Source organism: Saccostrea cucullata, unplaced genomic scaffold (assembly GCF_032062105.1).
Source record: "Saccostrea cucullata isolate Sc308-1 unplaced genomic scaffold, CSIRO_AGI_Scuc_v1 ctg110, whole genome shotgun sequence".
Taxonomy (NCBI): domain Eukaryota; kingdom Metazoa; phylum Mollusca; class Bivalvia; order Ostreida; family Ostreidae; genus Saccostrea; species Saccostrea cuccullata.
The window spans coordinates 393,236-410,399 of NW_026939674.1; the positions used below are offsets into that span (position 1 = coordinate 393,236).

General features: G+C 32.8%; 2 protein-coding genes across 3 annotated transcripts; one reads left to right on the plus strand and one right to left on the minus strand.

Moving 5' to 3' along the window:
* Positions 1–431: 431 nt before the first annotated feature.
* Positions 432–4,945, minus strand: LOC134253571 (uncharacterized). The gene is made up of 2 exons (XM_062736098.1): positions 2,805–4,945; positions 432–2,471 (listed from the first exon to the last, which is right to left on the minus strand). Exons 1-2 carry the CDS (start codon positions 4,863–4,865, stop codon positions 786–788), a joined length of 3,747 nt encoding a protein of 1,248 aa, XP_062592082.1. The 5' UTR covers positions 4,866–4,945; the 3' UTR covers positions 432–785.
* Positions 4,946–10,373: 5,428 nt separating this feature from the next.
* Positions 10,374–16,970, plus strand: LOC134253595 (DNA repair protein XRCC4-like). Of its 2 annotated transcripts, XM_062736146.1 has the most exons (11): positions 10,374–10,442; positions 10,588–10,763; positions 11,081–11,259; positions 11,622–11,786; positions 12,098–12,154; positions 12,599–12,653; positions 13,548–13,656; positions 14,260–14,287; positions 14,546–14,661; positions 15,922–16,002; positions 16,542–16,970. In XM_062736146.1, exons 2-11 carry the CDS (start codon positions 10,631–10,633, stop codon positions 16,636–16,638), a joined length of 1,020 nt encoding a protein of 339 aa, XP_062592130.1. In that variant the 5' UTR covers positions 10,374–10,442; positions 10,588–10,630; the 3' UTR covers positions 16,639–16,970. The 2 variants fall into 2 exon arrangements, with proteins under 2 accessions (XP_062592130.1, XP_062592129.1); XM_062736145.1 differs by lacking the exon at positions 10,374–10,442 and having other exon boundaries at positions 10,551–10,763.
* The last annotated feature ends 194 nt before the right edge of the window (positions 16,971–17,164 follow it).

Below are 17,164 nucleotides of genomic sequence, written 5' to 3' on the forward strand. Positions count from 1 at the left end.
TATATTCATGATCCTTCGCAAAATTTTACAAAATTTTGTTTACTATGATTTTAAAATTCAAATTTAATAAATTTGACAATTAAAAGAGTAGAACAACGTGATATACAATAATTATATAGTTTTTAATGTTATCTTTGGGAAAAAACCAAATCATTTATAACATTTATAGTAGATATTGACACACACGCAGGCTTCCCTTTTAACTAAAAGAGGTGTGACTAATGAGACTACAAAAAGAACAATATAGTAGTCAAAAATATCACTTATCAATGATTTCATTACATATTAATTATGTTTTACAAACGTCTATATTGTCGAAATCCGAGTTATAATAAACAAAAAATTGTTGAAATTGGAATACATGTACAAATCAAATAATTTTAAAAAATAGTCTTTAAAAATAATTTTTTAAAAATGTAAAATGTTGATTATGGAATGAAAGATAATCTTAAATTTCAATGGCAAAATAATAATGAATATATAATATCAAAAACCTATGCTGATTGTACTTGCGTGTTGTAAATGTTGAATAAGGTGAACGTCACATCATAAAAGATAGTATGAAATTAACATGATAAAATATCAAGTAAATTCAAAACTTACACTGTAACAATAATGTAAATTCTAAATTAGACAAAGGATATTCATAAAATTTGGCAGAAGATCAAACAAGTGCTACATGACATCGATATTACATGTATCAAGAGGTATACGGAGAAGAAACAGATAAAGTAAGCCAGAGTTTTCATAATTTAGACATTGAGTATTAGTAGCAATAGAACAAACTATGTTGTGGAGATAATTGTGTTGCCACTGTCATCACCAATGCTGGAAAAAGCCGAGTTGTCGTATTCAGAACTGTTAGACCGATCTCGTAAAGTTCTTCTGGCATTCTCCAAAACACTCCGTCTGCTTTGCGAAAATGATTGACGCGGTCTCGTTATCTGCCTCGATTCTCTGAAATTCTTATATAAATTTCTGGATTTTTTTTGGCAGACTTCCAGGCAGAACAACAGAACACCTTGCAGACAGTTTACAAATGTTACAATGAAAGAAAAGACTGTGATCGTTGGAATAAAAGCATCAACCAAGAACAATATCCAAGAAATACCTGAAATGGAGAATAATTTGACAAATAAGGAAAACATGTCTTTGCCCGCTTGATCTATTCCCAGCGTCTCCTGTGTCCTTTGGTACATCCGAAGTTTGTATACAACGACGCAGAACACCACAATATTCCACAGGCAGATAATACCTATCAACAACACAAATGTAACTATCAAAGAAACTTTGTTGTTGAGAAAGCATATGGAATCTAAACCATAACCCGAATCTCCAGAGGCAGCTAAATTGATAATGACGGTAAGCATGACAATAGCCAATGGAAGTCCATAGGAAAAGGCAAAGTGTTTCTTGCTTATTCGACGATCGTCAGACCGAAAGGTTATCTTGCCTCTAAAAGCCATAAACATAAGAAATCCATTGAGACCATAACAACAAAACATCACCAGCCACCAATAGTGAATAATCATTCCTACAATCTGGCAACCTGTGTCACCTTGGAAATCTTTTCTAAGGAAAAACTGAAAGAAAAACTGAGAGAAAAATAACGAAACTGTCAGCGACATGACATGAATCCCTGGTAATGTGCGAAGTTTCTTGAAAAGACAATAGTGAGTAAATGTTAAGATGAGGCACAAAAGAGAGGGGACTGTACAAACAATTGTGAATATTCGCAATGCTTCCTGGAGCGCCGATTCTTTTAACTCCGAAACCAACGGCGAACAATTGGAATCAACACAGATCACGTCTAAGCATACAGCGTAGCCCTTATTTTCGGTGACATAGTAATTATTTTCCTCTAACGTGACGTCTGATTTGATAATCCTGATCAACTTCCGGTTGTTGTCATCAAATTCAATTTCAAATTCATTCAGTTCAACTTGTTTGCAAAGGATAATAGGGGCAATAATAACGTTACGATAGGATCTCTCTCCTTGAGAAACGTTTTGTGGGTGAATTTTTTCTGCCAAAAGGTCTGGCTGATTGTCGAAATTGGTTTTATTTGGTGTTAAAAAATGTAAAATTTCAGAATAATACGGATTTTGTTTTTCTAAATATTTTATGGGCTTTTTCCATAACTCTAAGAGCGACTTTTCTGACTCCAGCCTTTGGATCATATCTTTCACAAAGAAATTAATTTCAATGTCTACAGTTGTTTCACCATTAATCGTCAGCTCTTTGGCCTTTGAATGATATAAAATGTTTGAAGCATTTACTTTAATAATTGACTTGATGACACTGAAAAATTCTAGCATCAGATTTTCAGCGACACCCTTTCCTGTAAAATTGAATATCGAAGCACTGAAGTAGACGGTGTAATTGAGATTTCTTGTGATTGGAAGCAGAGGAACACATCCTTCTTCTGTGAGAATTTTTCCTGGATAACATCTAATTTTTCTACAGGTGTCCTACATAATAAACAATATTCAAATCAATTTATTCACAGTCTTCTATTAAATTTTATAATGCTTTCCAACTTAGGAACTTCTTTAAACGGTGTTAAGTGCATTTTATCCACAGGCACTTAACGTTTTTAACCTTTCTTTTCACAAATAAAAAATTTATACTATTTAGTTATCATTATAGTGTGGGGTTTTTTTATTAATGAAAAGAAAGTTAAAAAGATCAAACACCTGTGTGCTAATTTTATTAGACTAAAAAAATATGTCTCTAATGCATTCTTACTTTAATATTATCTAAAGAAAATAATAAAATATGTAAAGATAAATATGAAACATTACCCCTGCATTTTTAAAGTGATATGGACTGCATTTCCTCGTCTCTTCCCTCTGGAATACACTGAAGACGCTGAAGATGTCGCGAAGGGTAGCGGGTGGTGCCGCTTTAGTAGGTTGCACTTTAATTTCTTCATAGGTCGTGTAAGGAGAATTGCAGAATCTACAGAACATATTTTTAAAAGGAAATGACGCACTCATCTCTGGAAATGATGCGCATACACTCTTAATTTTGTCATCCAAACGATCCCATTTTCCTGTGACATTACATATTTGAACTCTGCTTGGACTAACTACACTTGGATTACAAATTTTGCAGAAGGCGTTGTAATATGTTTCAAACGGAAGATAGAATGATGAACAGGCCCATGATATGTTGGTATCAAGTGTTCTCCATCTTCCAGTACTATTACAAGTATTCTTTTCCAACCCACTCTCTGGTCTCTTTGGCCAGTGAGGTATTGGAGGAGTCAATATGACGTCATGTTTGGATAGAGAGGCTGTTTTTGTGATATCCATAACTGAGGTATAGAACTGGATGTCCAGTATTTCTGAGCTGTTGATGGTAATATTCCATGGTACGACGTTTTTCATGCTTGCAGCAAAGTCAGAGAGATTCTTCTGGTTGCACAGAAAACAGTAGACACTGCGGAAATGAAGATTTTCTGATATATCTGTCACTGGAAAAGATTCCAAAAAGTCTTCAGATGGATTGAGGCATTTGGACGTAAAAACGTTCGTAACATTGCATGATGATATAGCTACAAGGTCTTGTAATAAGAAATTTGTTGCATATTTGAAATGTGGAGAATCCAAAGTATATTGAAGAAGAAAATCCACACAACAATTCTTCGATAAGTCCTCGAAACATGATGGATCGCAAACACAACTATATACAATGGATTGATCGCATTTGCTACCTCCAGTTATTGCTTGGTACTGTGTTACGAGTTTCGATTTATTTATCCACTGCCCATCTCTCCAAATCATGTTTGAATAACTCTGTGAAAGTGTGTCTGCTTCGAACATTTGTTTGAGTTTAGTTACTTCTTCATCTGCGAAGCCGGTCATGTTAACATGGTAAATATATCCAAGTTCTCCATTGAATTCCGAGATAATTCCTTTCACTTCCTTGTATAGTACTGGTTTTTCACTGTCAGTATTGCATGTTCGACAGAATATGTTCTTAAAAGGGTATGTGACATGTGATTTTTGTCCTAACGTACATGCCACTTCAATTTCTTTATCAAAATTCCGCCATAATCCAGTTTTGTTACAAACCGATATCAAAGAAACTTCACTTTTTGGGACCCTTGGTGGATTACAAAGGCGGCAGAAAATGTTCTTGAAAATTCCTGATTGATGAACGAGATTTGTGCAAGCCCAGTCAACGCCAGAATCATACATTTTCCATAGTCCTGTCTTATTACAATGACTCACTGTGTTAACTGTGGGGCTGCATTTCTGGACTTGAACCAAAGAGCTTGGAGTATACATAACCCTGCAATCTTCTTCTTTGACAGTCTCTAACAGTTCGGAATAATCAGAAATAAAGTTAATATCTACTGAACTGTTACAAATGAATTCTACTCCCCACTGTCTCAGAGAGTCGGGATTTTCGTATTTTTCTGCAATTTCCTTTGTTTGATAGGAATAAAATGTCTCGATGGAACTCACGGGGGTATTTTTTATTTTGACATCAAACGGTTGTTCTGAGCATGAGTCTTGTTTGTTACATGAAGGAACCATATAGTACCCAACTGATCCATTTCCAATGACATTAACATCCACACACTTCGGAATGGCCTTTTTGGAGAAGAGAAGGTCTGGGCAGCAAGTCCCTCGAAAAACACAGGACTTGTCACAGTCACATTGGGGACAAGCCGCGGGAAGTGTAACGTTTGATTTCAGAGGAGGGTAAACGTTCCACCTTGTAGAACAAAGTCGACTAGAAGTACAGGCAGATACATACTGCTGAAAAGCGACCGTCAAATCTGGAATTTGTTCACCAACAGAAGGCGATAGAGTTGCCGACAAAATCATTAGAAATTCCCAAACAATTTTCATATTTTTTAATCACAGATAGTAATCCGCTCTAACTTGTAATTTTGGGGAAGGTGAAGAAATGGAAATTGTCGTCTGTAATCATTTGTAGCTAAATTAGTCAAATGACAAAGAAGAATGTGTTTTGAAATACATCATAACATCCGGGTTGGTTTCTTTTGAATTCTTTACATCTGATAGTACTGTGTGGCGCTAAATCAATTGTATTGCTGCTCGCAGATTGTGGTTCAAAAGATAACAACAATATGTAATTGAATGGATTTAAACTTTAAATCGTAGCATTCTTTTGTTCATAGTTGTGTTTGCATGCAGTTACATTGTTCATTTTACACAGGTTAAAAAACAGACTCAGATGACAAATTTGATACGTTCTGCAATTACGTCTTCGAAATACTAGATTAAAGTGGGGAAATTTTTGATGTTTCTAAAATTATACAATAATAATTTTATAATGATTATAATAATAAAAACGAATAAGAGTTTGAGAAATCTTTATGCCACAAGCAACCACACGCCTGTTTCGTTTTAAAGAAATTACATGAAGAATAATCGTACTGGAAAAAGTCGAAGCTTATGTTGATCAGATTTTATTGAAACTATAAGTTTAACAAGAGGCCCATGGGCCACATCGCTCACCTGAGCACTGTGGCTGGGAAAAAGTAGAAATTGGTTTATTAATGAAAAGTTTAAATCCAAAAGTAGTCCCATGACCAATCATGGCTTTGGTATTCTTGAGAAGATGATTTTTAAAGAATTTTCTCATATATTTCTATGTAAAACTTTGGTCGGCCATTTTGGCCCCGCCCTACCCCCGTGGGTCATGATTTGAACAAACTTGAATCTACACTACCTGAGGATGCTTCCATATATATATGATCATTTATGGCTTTGTTATTCTTGAGAAGAAGATTTTTAAAGAATTTTCCTATATATTTCTATGTAAAACTTTGGTCGGCCATTTTGGCTCGGCCCTACCCCTGGGGGTCATGATTTGAACAAACTTGAATCTACACTACCTGAGGATGCTTCCATATAAATATGAACAATTATGGCTTTGTTATTCTTGAGAAGAAGATTTTTAAAGAATTTTCCTATACATTTCTATGTAAAACTTTGGTCGGCCATTTTGGTCCCTGAGGATGCTTCCATATAAATATGATCAATTATGGCTTTGCTAGAGAAGAAGATTTTTAAAGAATTTTCCTATATATTTCTATGTAAAATGATTTTTGAGGGTCATGAACAAACTTGAATCTACACTACCTGAGGATGCTTCCATATAAATATGATCAATTATGGCTTTGCTATTCTTGAGAAGAAGATTTTTAAAGAATTTTCCTATATATTTCTATGTAAAACTTTGGTCGGCCATTTTGGCCCCGCCCTACCCCCGGGGGTCATGATTTGAACAAACTTGAATCTACACTACCTGAGAATGTTTCCACATAAGTTTCATCTTTCCTGGCACAGTGGTTCTTGAGAAGAAGATTTTTAAAACATACCACCAAATTTTCATTAATTCCCAATTATCTCCCCTTGAATGAAGGTGTGGCCCTTCATTTGAACAAACTTGAATCCCCTTCACCCAAGGATGCTTTGTGGCAAGTTTGGGTGAAATTGGCCCAGCGGTTCTTGAGAAGAAGTCGAAAATGTGAAAAGTTTACAGACGGACAGACACCTAGACGGACGGACTTACGACGGACAAAATGTGATCAGAAAAGCTCACTTGAGCTTTCAGCTCAGGTGAGCAAAAAATATAGAATAGTCTTCCAACAAGTTTCACGTGATCATGAGTAATGCCTTTGTACATAAACAAATGTATACATTACATTACTTGTCATTAGTATGGTCCCATCCAACTTGTAAGAAAATATTCTAGACACTGTTTCAAGACTGAATCACTCTAATGAGTATAGTAGTATGCTATGAAAACTTAATACATCATCAGAAACTACATACCGTATACGTACTTCTTTCTACATGTAAACTCTATATATACTATAATGCTTGTCCATTGTGTGTCTCATATATTCCTAAAAGTGCTTATTAATAAATATAGTGTCGTTTTAAGGCAGTTAACTTCTTTTGAAGTATCCTATTTTGGGTGCTTACGACTGACAAACTGTGTCCATTTTACTACAATCATCATGAAATATTACACCCGATCTCAAAGACCTAGATCACGGCGAAATGACCTTGGATGATACTATTCCAGCTGATATGCCTCTGTATTTTTTTTATTAAGTGTAAGTTTATTTCAGATGTGTCCTCATTATAACAGGCCTACTGACCTATCATGTTTTCTCCTTATGTGGGTTGCACGATTATGCTTTAAGGAGGTTGGGGTAAACAAATAAACCATAAGATGTAACTTAATTTTTGTTAGATATTATATCTGAAGCTGTCGACCGTCATAGAAAAATTTATGTATTTTATTTTTTAAATTTGATCATTTTTTTGTATATTTTTTATGGAGACAACCCCCAGCCTTCTTAATGAAACATGCATAATGAATTTTACGGTTAACCGTAGACCTGGTCACAGACGCTTGATTCAGTAATACTATGGGTTAAAAAATTATTATTATAAAGTGCCTGTGCTTTAGGTCTATGATTTAACCATGTTTAATTACTATACAAATACCTAATTTGAAAAATAATAAACTGCCATACTGGAAATGTTTATTTTAATTTTTTTGCTCTTAATGCAAAAGTGACATTACAACTAATATTAACAGAGGCCCACAGGCCTTGAAGGTCACCTGACACCATGGAACAACTTTCCAACAATTGAACTAGGTTCGTGTTTTAAACCGGAGGCAATGAAATTCACAATACCAAGAGGTAGATCAGAGTAACAAAGAGAAAATGCATTAATATTGTACTTTATGACCAGTTGTGTACCACTGATCCAGGGCCACATATTTCAAAATTTTGGAAATTTTATCATAAATTTTATTTCATCATCAACGGTTGATTAATACCAAGACCTAATTTGAAAAATAATAAACTGCCATACTAAGGAGGCTCATTACAATGTTTACACAAAAAAATAAACCTCCATTGCGTTAATTTTTTGTACCTCTAATATGACCCTGACCTTTAAAACGCTTTAAAAATAGATGAAACATGAGGTGTTATAAACAGTGAAAACAAAGTAACGGATTCATTATGCATAAACCAAGAAGAATTGCTTTTAAGCAGAAACAAAAGAAAAACAACAGTCAAATCTTCGCCAAACAAGTAATGTCAATTTCATAGCAATGCACGCAGTGAGCTCTATCAATCAATGACATGTTTGTATGGAGGAAATTCGAGTTAAAATCTACAATCTTGTTGAAATTAAAAAGTTATTTACTTGCACTATTTACTGTGTTGGTGTTAATTTATATATTTGCTTTATTGATTTAAATGTATAATCTGGCAATTTAAAGCTTTGCTCTGAATTTTAGATGTAATGTCAAACGTTCCTTAGTGTTTTGAGTCTTGGGTAATTAGGAAAGATAACTCTTGAAAACTTTTTATACCAAATATTTTTTAAATTGGATTTTTCATTTCGTTTAAACATTCTTCATTCTATTTGACACATGTAATTCATTGAAATACATTCCTTGTCTCTTCAGAACTCATTTTATTAATGTTTTATGCATAGATTAAAAAGATAATGACATTAATTGTTTTTTATGAGAAAATTATTTTTTCTAATAAAATTATTATTAGGTATTATGAGGTATTTTCACTGTGTGTATCAGAAGATGCCCATCATTTGACACTGAAAGAAATTCTGTTGATAATAAACTTGAAATGAAATATTTCACTAAAATTAGACAAAAACTAAAAAATTCTATAAAAAATATTTATAATATCAATACCCCATCTGGATATTTGACATCTACATTATAAGTGGTGCTGTATTGAAATCTAAAATAAACTGTGGATGTAATGAGCCACCTTAAGTATGTACCGTGGCTTAGATCATTGGCATAATATCCAGGAGCAAAGGAAAAAAGATTTCCAATGACTTCATGCATTTTTCACTATAAAATCATTAGAGCCCCGCCCTAACACCAGAACTTCGGATCCAGGGACCCTGAAATTCAAAAATTCGGAAGAGGCTTCCTTTTTCGTTATAACTACATGTGTATGTACATAGTTCATTGGTTTCATACCCAGGAGTAAAGAGGAGATTTTTTTTAAAAAGAATTTAGGGGATACCAAATTTTTTTGAGACGGATTATTTATTTTCATGCCTGTCAGGGACAGATTATTTATTTTCAAGATTATCGAGACAGATTAATTCATGATTTTAAAAGACTAATCATTTATATACCATAGGTGGATTCAGGAGGGGGGGGGGGGGGGGGGGGGGGGGGGGGGGGGCGTGTTAACCCCCTTAAGGCCCCCAGTGGGTCCTGGGTGAAGCACTGGTGGAGGCCAAGGGAGGGAAATTCCCTAGAATCTCTTGGGTTTTCGGGTATTTTAAGAATAAAACCAGGACAATTATACATGTACGTGGTATTGGTTATTATGTACCAAAGTATGACATTATTAATATTGGTCATGTCATACTTTGAATGAAGGGGGTCCAGTATATCGTGGGTTTTTGTGTATTTTAAGAGTAAAACCAGGCACAATTATGTAATATCCAAAGTATGACATAATTAATACTAGTCATATCATACTTTGATGGAGATTCCAATGACGGTTTTTTTTGTATTTTAAGAGTAAAACTGCACAAAAATATTTTCTAAACTATGGCAATATTAATATTATTCATATCATACTTTGAAATTTTAGGGGAGCATACACATGTACGCCTTCCTAACACTGTATACTTTGTATTAATTTAGTATACTTTTTTGACAAGAAAATTTATCTTTTGTGGTGTTTAAGAATTGGCTTGTATTTAAAGTGATTCATCACATCTAAAACATTGCCATGCTGATCAACTGACTACAAGTATCCAGCTTCTGATTTTAAATACTACTTGGTTCTAAAATAGCTACATGTGTGAAGATGAGGTTAAATTACGTAAATAAAAAGGTATTTTCACAATATTTAAATATTGGTCATAGATTATTTCTTTTCCAGAGGAGGACAGATTATTTATTTTCAACATTTTCAGGGACAGATTATTTATTTTTTAAAGAATTTATGCATTTTCAATATATAATCAATAGAGCCCCGCACTAACACCAGAAACCCCGTCCAAGGGGCCATAAAATTAAAAATTTTGGTAGAGCAAGCCTTACTGAACATTACTATGTATATATTTGGTTAAGTTTATTTATTACATGTACCCAAGAGCAGGAAGAGGATTTTCAAAGAAATAATGCATTTTGACTATATAATCTATATAGTCCCGTCCTAGCACTAAAGCTTAAAATACAGTAATCATCTAGTTAAATTGACTTTTCCTTTGTGTTTTGCATAAACATGTTTTACATTACAATAATCAACAAAATAGAATTGAACAAACTGCTAGGTCCTAGTTTTACCCTCGTCTGATACATCTATCTACTTTCACTTTCATTTTCGTGCGCGATCAAGAAACGACGATAGATCATAAACGAAAACTAAGGTAAAAACATTTAATTTCTCTTTTAATGAATAAGATAACATTTTAGATTTACTCTTACAAGTTAATTCATTGCATATTAAATATGGGTAGAAAGCTCAGGTGAATTTCATTAACAACAAAATGGAAATTATTTTGAATATTTCAGAAAACTTCCTGTCTGTGCTAGCCCAAAGAGTATTTATTAGGGGATGGCAACTTTTTTCAACAGGATAGAATTATCTACAGGAGACACCGTATACCTCCTTGTAAATTATAAAAATGAAGATGCTGACGAATTTTTGCTGTCCATCTCAGATGGAAGCCAAGTATCTAAAGGAAAATGTAAGAACCAATTGTTTGATCATCAATAAAAAATGACAGTTATCCCTATATAAACACTTGTATATGTACATGAATCCGTAAATCCATGTGCTTGATCCTAACCCTGCACATCTCTCTTTGTCTCGCTCCCACTCCACAAATGATTTTATTTTTCCATATGTATAGCAATAAACTAGGAATTTTATGAAGAAATCAATGTCTTTATTTTTAAATTTGTTGTTCTCAGACGAAGAAAATTTAAAATGTTAAGATATTATTATAGTATATAACTCCATTAAATCAGACTGATTCTTCTTTTAATATCACTTTTTTTCAAGTTGATGAAGACGACATTGAGGAAATGAGGAAAACGCTGAAAATGGATTATGAATCCCTATTAAAGAAAACAAAAGATGCTTTGAGTTGTGAAACTTCCTCTGGTTGGTCATTTGAATACAAACTCAACCCCAAAAGAACAGAGTTCCAGTGGTATTATGCTCCAGATGAAGATTTAACTGTAAGTGTTGGCACAACAAATGTCAATTCAGTTAGATGAATTGACCATTTTTTGCTCAAAGGTGCATCAAATGTAGTGGCTTTTTTGAAGTGTCAGAACTGTGAGTCTCTGGTCGAGAAAATTCTGTTCAAAAAGACCCCAGAGAGCTACAGATCCAAGCATTGTTATAATGTTCAGTTCATAGCACCACTTTTTGTTGCACTCTTCAGATATGATTTTTTTTATTTTATGCATTTGCCTTCCTAGAAGTATTGTATCTGTTGTTTAACTTTGTATTTTACTCCTTCGAATTCTTTGTTAGGTGATTTTTTTTTAAATTCCGATCTGTGATCTTTATACATTCATATTTTCTTTAACTTTAGTACATGTTGGGGAGTTGTTCCCTAAAACCAGCAAAAGATCCCTCAAAATCCATGTCTGAAATCCTCAACCACTGTATAGAAAGACAGAAGGAACTAAAAGAAAAAGTCTCAGTACTACAAACAGATTATGACAGAATAACACAGGAAAGGGCTAATGCCCTCAAGGTATGTGCATAATACATAGAGCAAGATAAGTATGGTGACCTGCAAAGATTTAAATTATTCTATATAGTCTGTATATATTGCTACCAGAATAATATACTTGTATGGATTATACTGTGGCTAATGCCAAAACATTTTTTCTTTTTTATTTTTCTTTCACATTTTATTTCCCCAAAGATTTACTTCCTTGATTTATATCATTAATTGATTATAAATGTGCTAGAAGACTCGATTTTTCCCCTGTACATGTATTAAAAATGGAAAGGCTTTGTTTTTGTGGGTTTTTTTTGATTTATAATGTTCTTAATTTTCAGAGGTTGGAAAAATGTGTTGTTGCAAAGGAGGAATTAGAAAAAGAATTATACTCAAAGGTAATGAAACTTTAAGATTTGAAAAATGTATCTTAGTAAAACTTGGTTATAACAAAGTCACTGGGACCTGTGAATTTCTTTGGTATACAGTGGAGCCTCATTTATCCGGACGCTTTGGTTCCTAGTCAATTTGTCCGGATATGTGAAGCGTCCGGATATTTGAATTACCAGTAAAACAAGATAAAGTATCGTTTAAAAATTCCGTTCCGATGAAAAATTGTGTGAATAATTGGTTCACAACCATAAATATCTGTAATTTCTTATATCCTTCTAAGGAATTTGTTAAATTTATATAGCTCACACAAGATTACTTTGCTATAAATTTGCAATATATTAATGTTAATACAGTTTTTACATATCTAATATTTATAAAATGTGCTTTGAGTGCCCCTGGACTTTTTTGATAGAATCTTTAAACTTTTTAAAATAGTTTTTTCCTTTCAGTTTGTTGATGTTTTAAACAGCAAGAAGGAAAAAATAAGGCAGCTTAAAAATCACTGTGAGTATTCATTTATGTTGTAATCTACAGGTTTTAATATATTCACCCATATATCAGTAATATTTACATCTACCTGGTACCTTATATTTTACTTATAAAAACTAGAAGTAAAAGCATGTAATTAGAACCATTTTCAGCTTAGTTTGGACTTTCAGGAAGGAGTGGCATTCTTGGCGCTACATTTTTATTGCCTGTCAAATGGTGAATAGATTCTCATTGGTTAAGAAATTAATAACATCAGGAACTAAATTTTTGTTTACAACAATGAGACGACTTAAGCTCCATCTCTTTGCAGGACAAAACAATGTCATTGGTTATTCGATACACTAATTGACATTTGCCCGAACTTCTATCCCATGTATATTTCAACAGTGAAGGAAAGCTGTGTAAATTTCAGATGCTAATTATGTAACATCGAGAATGCCACACCTAAATGAAAGTCCAAACTAAGCTTGAAATAGTCCTAGATTGCTATGACGATACAATTTGAATCAAACTAATTTCAAATGGTATCCTTGAAATAACCATTTCTTATAACCACTGATTTCTATATATTAAAGTCCTTAATTAATTACAAAAAAATACTAATGATAATTACAGATGTGTGTATACTTGATCACTTTATTTTCGTGACACTTTATTTTTGCAAGGTAGACATTTACTCTTTATAGGAGAGGCAAAAATTTCACAATTTTGATTAATGCTCTATATAAATCTCTAGGAATGCAATGTATGTATGAATGATATATTTTTGTCTAGCTAGACTAGCATACTGTCTCGCAAAATTATGCACAAATCAAAATTAAAATTCTCATGAATAAAAAGGGATTAACAGTATCCAAAAAGATGCAGTATATTGAAGCTCACAAGTAATGTGCCTATGATTTATTTTAGACACAAATGGCACAGATTCACTTCCAGGACCATCAAATGCAGATGAACCAATCAAAACACAGGAGAAAAGGTTAAAGAAAAGGTCAGCACCAAATGATGAAGAAATGAGGTAAATATCTGTGACATAATTTAAAGGGGCATGGACACAGTTTCAACTGATTTTTTAAAAAATGAATTTTAATTTTTACAGTTCCTAGGTGTGGCATCATCTACTGATCAGCCAGAATTTGAACATCATTTGTCTATTAACAAACGAGATAGAGAACTTAAAGTTTATGTAAACATAAACAAGGCACGAGCCTTGTTTATGTTTACATATAGAAAATATCAAATTTATAACAAAATGAAAATCAGCAAATCCCTAGAAAGTGACTAATTGAATTAAGAATTAACTTTTTATTGAAATTATCTGCTTTGTACGAACATATATTAGTATATTAACATTATGTAAACAAAACATGACATGGACCATGTTTACATAACAAAGGTTTGGAGCTCTAAATCTGTCTTGTATCTCTACAACTGAAGTTCAAATTTTTGATGATCATTAGTAAGACTAGTTAACAATTTGATAAAAGTTGAAAAATAAACTTGAAAATTTTTAGCTTAAACTGTGTCCATGCCCCTTTAAAGAAATAATAAAAAGTTATTGTGCATCGAGAAATGTTGAAAATTAAAGTCATATAATAATCAATGTTGTTTTTGTTGTCAGTGATGCAGAAACAACAGATGAAGAAAAGGTAAGTTTGCTTTCCGTAGGCATCTTCATGTATGCAAAGTAGACAACAACTAGAAAATTTTGAATTTTGTGAAGAAAAACACAGCATTTGCCTAGAGGCCAGGAAACAATATGCCCTAAATATTTGGCAAAAAATATTTAAGGAATATATTGTATAAGTTTTATACTAAAGCAAAACTTAGAATTTATTTTTGAAAAAAAAAAATGAAATATTATGAAGAACAGCCATAACATTTTACTGTTATTTTTTAAACTTCAGAATTCATCACAAAAAGGTAAAAAGTCTAAAAAGGAGGTGAAGAAAAGTCCCCAGAAGGATGACTCTATTGTGTTAGATACTGGGGAGGAGAGTCTCGGGACATCAATGGTGTCTAGGTATTGGAATTTAATACTTCCTAGTTTGACATTGAAATAATACATACATATTACTTATTATATACATGTATCTAAATCTGGTAAATCATTTTCCCGTAAGTAATTTGACTTTTTGATGACAAGAATAAAATTGTGTTTGTTTAATTCGCTTTAAATATTCTCTAATGGGCCAACTTTCATTTGAATGCAAAAAAGGTACCTTTTTTCCCAAAAGAAAGGTGTAAATTTCCCAATTTCCGTAGCAAAATATTAATTAAAACATAAAAGTCCATGAAACTTAATCGCAAAAAAACCCAAACGAAACACACTTGCAATTGAAAGTAAACCTGTACTACTATTTTAATAGTTCGCGCCAAATGCATTCGTAAACTGGTTCGGGGAACCAGGTTATTGTTTTTACAAAAATATGTACTAACTATGAGAGCAGAGTATCTTGTCATGTAGTTTCATAAAAAAAACATCATATTGGTTTCAAAAATAGACATTTCATTTAAACATTAGTAAGCTGCACCTGGAAAGATACCCATGCTTCGGCATGTTCAGTCTTGCGCTGTATTGGTAAGCAAAGTTGTCCATGTGATCGAGGAAATCAAATGATCCACCAGTACCACTGCCAATGTCAAATATATACTTAGTAGAGACATTGAACATATCTTCGTAGGTTTAGCCCCCCACTTTCTACAGGTACGTCTTGGTATAGGTTAAAAATGGGGAAAGTGGTGGTGTTTGGAAAAAAATTTTTTTCATCAAATAAAAACACGAAATAGGATTTTTCGTGTTTTGGAAATGGACATTTTCCTTTTTTTCTTTTTTTTCTTTTTTTTTTGCTTGTCAGGATTTTTTGAAGGTACAAAAAAATAGCCCCCCCACTTTCAATTTGCTTCCGACGCCAATGGGACTACTTGACTAGCGACTGTCACTCAGAAAGACATATAACCGCAATTGAACACTCAAAGATAGCAATGACAAAGCTAATGTACTTATGAAATTCATAAATAGCCTACGTACCCATGTTTGTTCTGTTTAAGTGTTTATTCAAAACCAGATCGAGTTAAATTGATGACAAAATACTACAAAAGCAAAATTTGAGGATTTTTTAAATTTTTTAGAATTTTGGTTATCCAACTTTTCCCAAAATGATGATAATTTTCCCAATTTGAATGGCCCCGGCCCCAGTCCCAAAAAGTGGTGTGAGAGCCCTGTAAATTAATGAATGAGCAACTTTCATTTGAATTTAAAATTTTCAAAAATAAATTTCAGACCACGGAGAAATGCTGAGTCAAACAAACGTAAAACTCCATCCAAACCTGTCCTACCAAAAGTTTCATCATCAGAAATAAAGTATGTGGGCTTTTTAAAATATATTAGTATAGCATTGTACTTACTAAAGATTTCTAAATCTATTCTGGGAATATAATATTGCATAATTTCATGAGAATGACCACTCATGAAATAAGATAACTTGTTTTTATTTTTATGATGCTGTAATTCATGTAAATCAAATGATCCACCAGTACCACTGCCAATGTTATTATCTTGTTTTGACCTCTACTACCATTTGGCAATATGAAGTACTTATGTAAATAACGAATGTACAGTATACTACAAAACCTAATTTTTCATCGAATAAAAACACTTCATTGCCTATTTCTATTTTTGGATCTCTGTTGTGTATAGTATATATAATAACATGTAACTGTGATTTACATGTACCTATCAATATGTATGTAACTAAAACATATATACAGTTAAACTACATTGAATGCCATTGAAGTTACTCTATATTAATTTTCAAATTGGAATCAAGTAGAGTATATGTGACAAAGAAATTGTCACAAAAAGTTTAGTTTTAGTTTATAATGTAATTCTTTAATCCCCAGGCCAGAGAGACCTGTCAGAATGAAAAAAGCCACCTCCTCTACATCAAACCGATCTTCTGACAACATCGATGCTGATGACCTCATTGACAATTTATGATGGTGTCATTGGCAATTTGTGAAGATGTCATTAAAAAGTGTTTGATGTTTTTACTAACTACATCAAAATGTGCAAGGACAAGATGTAAAACTTAGGATGTTCATAAGGAAAGTATCAGGACAGTTCTATTGATAGTGTTAATTACCAGAGTGTGTTTTAGACCAGTATTTATATTAGTTAGTGCCAGGAATGGAAACTGTTTAGTAGTAATATTAGAGCCATTAATGAAAATTTGTAGATTTATTCCAACAATTAAGACTTTTGATCAAGAAGCTTTTAAAAAATATGAATTTGTTTGTATAATTATATTATTAAATAATATTTAACTTTCATGTACCATTTTTGTTGTTATACAAATTCACATCTTGAGATCTTTATCACAAATCTAGACTGCTACCAAAACACAAGAAGGAAATTGTGAATCCAAGAATTGAAGTTCATGTAAAATTATTATCCCTTGTCAATATTCAGATGTTAAACAGGTTCTCTGGGTTTCTTTTAAGAATCCCTTTTGTTTCATGCAATG

What these genes read in the sequence shown, in the direction of transcription:
- LOC134253571 (XM_062736098.1), bottom strand. Translation starts at nt 4,865, where the DNA reads ATGAAAATTGTTTGGGAATTTCTAATGATTTTGTCGGCAACTCTATCG. An exon ending in ATCACTTTAAAAATGCAGGG is followed by an intron (nt 2,472 to 2,804) that starts GTAATGTTTCAT and finishes TTTATTATGTAG; the next exon opens with GACACCTGTAGAAAAATTAG.
- LOC134253595 (XM_062736146.1), top strand. Translation starts at nt 10,631, where the DNA reads ATGGCAACTTTTTTCAACAGGATAGAATTATCTACAGGAGACACCGTA. An exon ending in AAAAAGAATTATACTCAAAG is followed by an intron (nt 12,155 to 12,598) that starts GTAATGAAACTT and finishes TTTTCCTTTCAG; the next exon opens with TTTGTTGATGTTTTAAACAG. An exon ending in AAACAACAGATGAAGAAAAG is followed by an intron (nt 14,288 to 14,545) that starts GTAAGTTTGCTT and finishes TTTAAACTTCAG; the next exon opens with AATTCATCACAAAAAGGTAA.